The 9017-nt window shown below is 46.3% G+C and overlaps 1 protein-coding gene across 6 annotated transcripts in view; it reads left to right on the top strand.

The window, feature by feature from the left end:
* The window catches only part of LOC123998068 (multiple epidermal growth factor-like domains protein 8), a 27987-nt gene extending 20910 nt beyond the window's left edge, over nt 1–7077 (top strand). For all 6 annotated transcript variants that reach the window (XM_046302931.1, XM_046302934.1, XM_046302930.1 and 3 more), the window contains exons 35-43: nt 85–301; nt 427–641; nt 780–975; nt 1906–2074; nt 3306–3498; nt 3793–3963; nt 4180–4310; nt 4995–5127; nt 5320–7077. In XM_046302931.1, coding sequence (XP_046158887.1) covers nt 85–301; nt 427–641; nt 780–975; nt 1906–2074; nt 3306–3498; nt 3793–3963; nt 4180–4310; nt 4995–5127; nt 5320–6813 — 2919 coding nt within the window. In that variant the 3' untranslated portion in view covers nt 6814–7077. The remainder of the gene's footprint in view (nt 1–84; nt 302–426; nt 642–779; nt 976–1905; nt 2075–3305; nt 3499–3792; nt 3964–4179; nt 4311–4994; nt 5128–5319) is intronic.
* Nucleotides 7078–9017: the final 1940 nt, after the last annotated feature.

The raw sequence follows: 9017 nt of genomic DNA, 5'->3' as shown, positions 1-9017 counted from the left end.
AATACACACATGCAAACACACACAAACACTAGCTCAGACCGTACACACACATACACACTCACACTAACCCCCCCTCTCTGTCAGTCCCAGTCTGCTCTGCAGTGTAAGTGGTGCACCAACTGTCCAGAGGGAGCATGCATCAGCAGTACAGTCAGCTGCACCTCAGAACACGACTGCAGGATCAACCAGAGAGAGATCTTCCTGTCCAGCAACTGTACTGAGACCAGCTGTGAGGCCTCCGACTGCCCCAAGTGCACCGCCTCAGGGAAGTGCATGTGGACACGCCAGTTCAAACGCACCGGTGAGAGACACCTCCATTCACCTTCTATTGCTAGGGACAGGAGTCTATGGGTAGACCACTAGACTAAGGCGTGGCTGGAATAACTGAGAACCACTCTCTTACATCTGGTGTTGCGGTTCCTCCAGGCGAGACCAGGCGCATCCTGAGTGTGAACCCCACCTACGACTGGACGTGCTTCAGCTACGCCCTGCTCAACGTGTCCCCCATGCAGGTGGAGTCCTCCCCCCCTCTGCCTTGTCCGCCCCCCTGCCACCACCTCAGCACCTGCAGCCTCTGCCTGGGCTCCCGGGGCTCAGACGGGGGCTGGCAGCACTGTGTGTGGAGCATGGCACTGCAGCAGGTAAGATGGAGACTGTGGGTGGGTGGGTGTTTAAGGATCATATGTGTCTATTTTCTTCCTGAATGTATTTCTGCATTGTAGCTTCAAAAACAAATGAATGAGATTATATTTCAGCCCTTCTTTCCCCCTCTCCTCCAGTGTGTGAGTCCATCCTTCGTGCCTCTGCGCTGTGAGGCGGGTCAGTGTGGTCGTCTGCTGTCTGGTGGGGACTCTTGCTCCCCCCAGTGCGCTCAGCTCACCCAGTGCTCTCAGTGCATCGCCTGTCCCCAGTGTGGCTGGTGTGCTGCCCGGGGGGGCAACGGGGCTGGACGCTGCCAGCAGGGAGGCCTCAACGGTGAGGGGAACAGAATTGAATAAACCTTTTAGAATATCCATTCCTGAGCCCTTTAAAATTATAAACTTGGATTAGCTAAAACAACGTGCCATTGGAACACAGGAGTGATGGTTGCTCATAATTGGCCTCTGTACACCTATGTAGATATTCCATTAAAAATCAGCTGATTCCAGCTACAATAGTCATTTACAACACTAACAATGTCTACACTGTCTTTCTGATCAATTTGATGTCATTTTAATGGATAAAAATGTTGCTTTTCTTTCAAAAACAAGGACATTTCTAAGTGAACCCAAACTTTTGAACGCGTGTGTGTGTGTGTGTGTGTGTGTGTGTGTGTGTGTGTGTGTGTGTGTGTGTGTGTGTGTGTGTGTGTGTGTGTGTGTGTGTGTGTGTGTGTGTGTGTGTGTGTGTGTGTGTGTGTGTGTGTGTGTGTGTGTGTGTGTGTGTGTGTAAACTCAACAAAAAAAGAAAGTGGGGTAACACCTCACAGCAAGAACTGGCAAATCTGATGCAGTCCATGAGGAGGCGATGCACTGCAGTACTTAATGCAGCTGGTGGCCACACCAGATACTGACTGATACTTTTGATTTTGACCCCCCCCTTTGTTCAGGGACACATTATTCAATTTCTGTTAGTCACATGGCTGTGGAACTTGTTCAGTTTATGTCTCAGTTGTTGAATCGTGTTATGTTCATACAAATATTTACTCATGTTAAGTTGGTTATAAGTAAACGCAATTGACAGTGAGAGGACGTTTCTTTTTTTTACTGAGTATATATAAAATTTATGAATGAAATATAAGAGCGTTATAGAATATAACTTTATTGTCCAACATTTAGGGTTATATTCTCTATTCCCAATAACTATTTCAAGTTACCTCTTCTCCTCACTTTCCCCTGTGTGTGTGTGCGTGCGTGCATGTGTCAGGTGTGAGTGAGGGAGTGTGTCCCCAGATAAACAGCAGCTGGTCCTTCCTCCACTGCCCAGAGGAGGATGAGTGTGCCAACGGCCACCACCACTGTAACGTCACCCAGGACTGCCATGACCTGACCCAGGGATACCACTGCACCTGCAAGCAGGGCTACGTTCTCAGCCGGTAGGAAGCCACACGTCACAATCATCATTAACGGCAGAAGAAGTAGCACTTGGATACCTCAGCAGCAATACACACACAACCTCATCATCATTACATCATCACAATCATCAGTACTACCACTCCACCTGTCCTGCAAACACGGCTACATATTCAGTTGGTATACATACATAGTATCCTACAAAGGTTCTACAGCTGTACCATTGAGAGCATATTGACTGGCTACATTACTGCTTGGTATGGCATCTAGGACATCTATATCAGGAGGTGTGAAAAGAAGGCCTGGAAAATTGTCAAAGACCCTAAGTCATAGACTATTTTCCCTGCTGTCTTATGGCAAGAGCACCGGTGTATCAAGTCTGACACCAACAGGCTCTTGAACAGCTTCTATACCCAAACAATAAGACTAATAATTAGCTAACAGAATAGCTCCACAGACTGAGTTTGTCTTGTATCTTCATTGACCTTTTATTTCAATATTTGCACTGTCTCAATACAGTCACAGGGCCCTACACACTCACACACTGTCACTCCAACACACACACACAAACACTCACTCCATCATCTGCTCACTCACACATAATATGCACATACATTTTATACTGACTCTACACACCTGCCCACCCACTCACATACAAGCTGCTGCTACTCTGTTTATCTTAAATCCTGTTGCCTAGTCCCCTTATCCCTATACATATCTACCTCCATCACTCCAGTATCCCTGTCACCTTACCCCTATACATACCTACCTCCATCACTCCAGTATCCCTGTCACCTTACCCCTATACATATCTACCTCCATCACTCCAGTATCCCTGTCACCTTACCCCTATACATATCTACCTCCATCACTCCAGTATCCCAGTCACCTTACCCCTATACATATCTACCTCCATCACTCCAGTATCCCTGTCACCTTATCCCTATACATATCTACCTCCATCACTCCAGTATTCCTGCACATGTAAATATGGTATTGGAACTGACTTTTTAAATATTTCCTGTATATAGTATCCTTCTTGCTTACTTTATTGCGTATTTCCTCTTCTTGTTTTTTTTATCGTAATACATTGATTATTGCATTGTTGGGTTTTGAGTTTGCAAGAAAGGCATTTCACTGTACTTGTGTATGTGACATTGAAACTTGAAAACAAACAGGGCTACATATTCAGTAGGTATACATCCATAGTATCCGTTTAAGTTTCTCCTCTTTCTCTCTACTCCCTCTCTGCAGTGTGTCAGGCCAGTGTGAGCCGGTCTGTGCTCAGGGCTGTGTCAACGGGACCTGTGTGTCCCCGGGAGTGTGTCAGTGTCACTTTGGCTTTGTGGGGGACAACTGCTCGTCTCAGTGTCGTTGTAACAAACACAGCAACTGTAAAGGAGTGTCTGAGCCTGACAAGTGTCTGGAGTGTAAAAACAACACTATGGTGAGTGGGGCAGACACACCCACACACACACACACACACACACACACACACACACACACACACACACACACACACACACACACACACACACACACACACACACACACACACACACACACACACACACACACACACAGTATTTCAACTGTAAGATTATGCATGTCACAGCCCAATGTGTTTCTTGAGTGCCAAAACACTTGTGACACACTGGTGCTGATCCCAGGTCAGATTACAAGTTCATTCAGTGTATCATATACTGATGATTATGTGGTTTGTCTCTCTCTCCTGTTCCAGGGTGATCACTGTGAGAAGTGTAAGCCCCTGTATGTGGGGTTGGCGGTGGGCGGGGGAACGTGTCGCCCCTGTCGGGAGTTCTGCAGGGGGAACAGCGCAGTGTGTCTGTCCCGGGACGAACACAAGAGGGCGCTAGACCACCCCCAAGACCATCCTCTGGACCCAGACAGCGTAAGTGACTTAGTCTGTTTCTGTTTAAGTTAATTTATGTTCTCCCCATCTTGCTTTGAGTTTAGTAATGGGTTACTTTTGATCTGATCAACAGCATCTTTTGTGGTCATATCATGATTTATGTGCAAGCTAGAAACTCACTGTGTAGGAACAGGTATACCATCTTGGATGTCATTTAGCTACATTTCTCTTGTTGAACTCCCTCTCCTATATCAGATTGTTCAGTGGGTGTCGGAAGGTCCTACAGAGGACTCAGCGGTTTGTGTGAGCTGCCAGAACAACAGCGTGGGGGACAAGTGTGAGAGCTGCCTCAGCGGCTACTTCCTACTGCAGGGGAACTGTGACAAGTGAGTAGTAATTCCTTTAATATGAACTAGCCACATCTAATTCACTTGTAATCAGTGGTGGAAAAATTACTAAAATCTCATACTTGAATAAAAGTAAAGATACCTTAATATAAAAGTGAAAGTCACTTAGACGGTTTGCTTTTTTTCTTTTATTTACAGATAGCAAGGGTCACACTCCAACACTCAGACATAATTTCAAAGCAAAACATTAGTGTTTAGTGAGGTCTGGCAGATCAGAGGCAGTAGGGATGACCATGGATGTTCTCTTGATAAGTGTGTGTGAATTGGACGATTTTCTGTCCTGCTAAGCATTGAAAATGTAACGAGTACTTCTGGGTGTCAGGGGAAAAGTATGGAGTAAGTAGTACAGAATTTAATTTAGGAATATAGTGAAGTAAAAGTTGTCAAAAATATATAAAAAGGAAAGTTGAGTACAGATACCCCAAATAACTACTTAAGTAGTACTTGAAAGTATTCTTACTTAAGTACTTTACACCACTGCTTGTAATTAATGGATGAAAGCGACATGGAGCCATATTGTGGTGTTCACACCCATCTCATTTTTCACTTTTCCAGACTGTGCACTTCAGAAGAGTGTTCATGATGGAGTGATTCTGTAAAAATCACTTCGGAGGGCTGAATCCTACAGAAAGCTGAAATGATATTTGTTTCTCCCACCTGTAGGTGTCAGTGTAACGGCCATGCAGACACGTGTAATGAACATGACGGCACAGGCTGCCCATGTCAGAACAACACAGAGACCTCTTCCTGCCTCAGCAGCCCGCAGAGCGACAGGAAGGACTGCTACAGAACACAGGTATGGATAGGATGGTGCAGACACTAGACACAGTTTACAAGCAGGTATACTGATACAGCAGGGGGAGTTCTGAAGAAGGATACCTTGATATTCCTGGTTGTAAAGATCACATCCATATACAGACAATAAGCACAGTATTTACATGCACTTGTATTTCTTGTTTCTTCTCCCTCTCTGTAATCCTCCACGCAGTGCGCCAAGTGCAAAGACTCCTTCAATGGCACACCGGTAAACGGGCGCCAGTGCTACCGGCAGTTCAACGTGGACAATGAGTGCTGCTTCGACCCCACCTCTCAGACAAACTGCTTCCACGACCCCACCATCCGCAATTTGCCCAAGGGACGCACTGTCTTCTTCGCTGCCCAGCCAAAGTTCACCAACGTGGACATCCGGGTCACCATCGACGTGACCTTCGGGGAGGTGGAGGTGTACGTGTCCAACTCCCATGACACCTTCATTGTAGAAGTGGACCTCCACACAGGCATCCACGCCATCAAGATCGAGGACGAGTCGGTAGCCCGAGGTGGGGCGAGCGGAGGGGATAAGGAGACACCTCCGTCACCTATGAAGGTGTATGCCAACTCCTCATCCAGCCTGGGGGCGGCCATGCTCCCCAACACCCCCCTGCAGCTCCACGCCAAGCCCCAGGGGGCAGACAGGGAGGTACGGGAGGCCAAGACGGAGGGGCTCATCTCCTATATCACGGTGTGGAAGCCCCAGACGGTGCTGATTGTTCGAGGTGTCCGTGACCGCGTGGTCATCACCTTCCCCCATGAGGTCCACTCCCTGAAGTCCAGCCGCTTCTACATCGCCCTGCGCGGGGTAGGCGCCGAGGAGAAACGGGGCGAGTCCCAGGGCCTGCTCTTCCTCCGCCAGGACCAGGCTCACATCGACCTGTTCGTCTTCTTCTCTGTTTTCTTCTCCTGCTTCTTCCTCTTCCTCTCCGTCTGTGTCCTCCTCTGGAAGATCAAGCAGTTCATGGACTTCCGCCGAGAGCAGAGGCGTCACATCCAGGAAATGACCAAGATGGCATCCAGGCCCTTCGCCAAGCTCACCGTCTATTTGGAGCCAGAGGAGCCCCAGCTCATCTACCTGCCCGCAACAGGGGGCGGAGGGGTGGGGGGCAGTGCCGTGTCCCTGGCCCATGCACGCACAGCCAAGCTGGGGGGCATTGTAGTTGGCCAGAGGGGGCGTGCTGGAGCCATCTCCTACAAACACGAGCCAGGCTCCGGCCCCACCGTCCACCACCACCTTACCCTGGGTGGAGGGGGCAACAGTGGGCAACACCTGCCCCTGCATTACCTCAACACCCACCACTATGTCCCCACCAACACCACGGCCTCGCACCCCCACCATCACCCATCCTCCCACAGCGGCTACCAGCACTTCTGCCGCTCCGACCCCTTCTTGTCCCAGCTCATGGGCTTCTCCTACTCCACCTTCAAGGTGGGGCCCATCACCCTGGAGCCCACGGACGACGGCATGGCCGGGGTGGCCACCGTCCTCATCCAGCTGCCGGGGGGCATCCTAGCCCCTAACCGCGCCTGCCTGGGGTCCGCCCTGGTCACACTACGGCAAAACCTCCAGGAGTACTGTGGTCACGGCAATGGAGGGGGACACCCCGGGGTGGGAGGGGGGCGCAAAGGCCTACTAGGGCATCAGCACCTCACCACCATGGCTATGTAGAGAAGAGAGGGGGAGAAAGTAGATGAGAGAGAGGGGTATGTGGTGGGGTGGTAGTAACATGTTAAGAGATTAGAAGAGAAATGGGGAGTTAAATGAAAAAGGCCATAAAGGAGAAAGTTGTGTAAGAGCCTGTTAAACCTCTAGTGACTCCCCATCCCGCATGAGGGAGAGTAATCATCGACTGACACGAATTAGCATAACGCAACGGACATAAATATTCCTATTCATGAAAATCACAAGTGAAATATATTGAGACACAGCTTAGCCTTTTATTAATCAACCTGTCATCTCAGATTTTCAAAATATGCTTTACAGCCAAAGCTAGACAAGCATTTGTGTACGTTTATCGATAGCCTAGCATAGCATTTTGTCCAGCTAGCAGCAGGTAACTTGGTCACGGAAATCAGAAAAGCAATCAAATTAAATCGTTAACATCCGAAGCTCATCAAAGGTATTCACTCACGAGACTCTCAGTTAGATAGCCAATGTTCCTTTTTTCCAAAAATATTGTTTTTGTAGGCGAAATAGCTCCTTTTGTTCTTCACTGAGAAATCACCCGGAAATTGCAGTCACGAAAACGGCAGAAAATATTCCAAAGTAGCTCCATAATATCGACAGAAACATGGCAAATGTTGTTTCTAATCAATCCTCAAGGTATTTTTCAAATATATATTCGATAATATATCCACCGGGACAATTGGTTTTTCAGTAGGACCCATTGGAATAATGGCTACCTCTGTATTTTACGCGAGAATCACTCTGGGAGCCATCAGGTGACCAGTTGCGCAATGTAGCCGCTTACGGGTATTCTTCAACAAAAATGTGTAAAACTATGTCACAATGCTGTAGACACCTTGGGGAATACGGAGGGAAAGTAATCTGGTTGATAGCCCATTCACTGCTCAATAGGGACGCATTGGAACGCAGCGCTTTCAAAACATGAGGCACTTCCGGATTGGATTTTTCTCAGGCTTTCGCCTGCAATATCAGTTCTGTTATACTCAGACAATATTTTTACAGTTTTGGAAACTTTAGATTGTTTTCCATCCTATACTGTCAATTATCCCTAGTCACAAGTTTATTAAAGTTGATAGGATCGGTATCTATATTTAGACTGTTTCAATATTGATTGTCTTTTATTCCGTTATGTATCGCTTTATTTCAAACGCTATACGTGAATAGAATGCACTACAACTGCACATTATATCAGCTCAACCATTCAGTTGCATCCTGTCTGCGTCCGCTATTGAGGTATGAGTGCAGTTGACAACCAGAGGCATAGAGAAACTTTTTCTGCACTGTCGTTTTTTTGGAATGACCAATAAAGTAGGGACGATAACTACTGGAGTTGGAACCAACATGTGCTTTATACCCCAGAAAGTAGCAATCAAACATTACCATTAAAAACAAGAGATGGAAGGCTTAGTCCGCCAGGATGTGCAACATCGATTTGACAGGATGGGAATAAAGAAAGTGATGCTTGTTTGTCAGATGTTTTTTTATATCCTGGCAGTAATGATGAGTGAAATTAATTATAAGTTCATATATGGCAGGTTTTTAAGCTACGTGTCTGTTTATTCACTCAAAACCTGAAGTCTATATTTGTACATGTTCATTCACAGGACCTGTTACATGGTTCTTTATAGGTTGCTGTTGTATTTGTTTCTCTGCTCGTCTGTCTCCAGTTCTTCTGCATTTGTGAACTACACTTAACAATCCTGTTGTGTATTGTGTCCACTTTTGACACATTTCATGTCTTTTTTAAATAGATTTTGTTACAAATGAAGGATTTAACTGGGTTATCAGACTTCTGTCCCTGTAGCCATTTACGAGTGGATAACATAACACACACACTATGTATTGTTTAGTTTCTAAGAATTTTATTTCAGTTCTTTGATATGAACTGTATGTTAACTTTTATGGTTTTGTTTTTAGCTATTTTAATTGGATGATTTTTATCAGCCAATGAGGGCTATGATTAGAACTGAATTCACTTTTTGGATTTGTCTTGTGACAAATGGAACAAGAAAAAAAATTACAGTATGTGGAACAAAAAATCGTATGGAAATTGTCAGATTATAATGGAGACAAAGGAAAGCGACAAGGTATGTGCAAAGCTCCATCTTCCTGGTGAAAGATAACATGAATGAAAAAGTTGTTTTATTTTCAAGGAAGGTGTAACATATTTTTGTTAATGTTTTTTT

The sequence above is a fragment of the Oncorhynchus gorbuscha genome, linkage group LG15 (genome assembly GCF_021184085.1).
Source record: "Oncorhynchus gorbuscha isolate QuinsamMale2020 ecotype Even-year linkage group LG15, OgorEven_v1.0, whole genome shotgun sequence".
NCBI lineage: Eukaryota > Metazoa > Chordata > Actinopteri > Salmoniformes > Salmonidae > Oncorhynchus > Oncorhynchus gorbuscha.
This window is presented reverse-complemented; position numbering and strand designations above follow the sequence as displayed.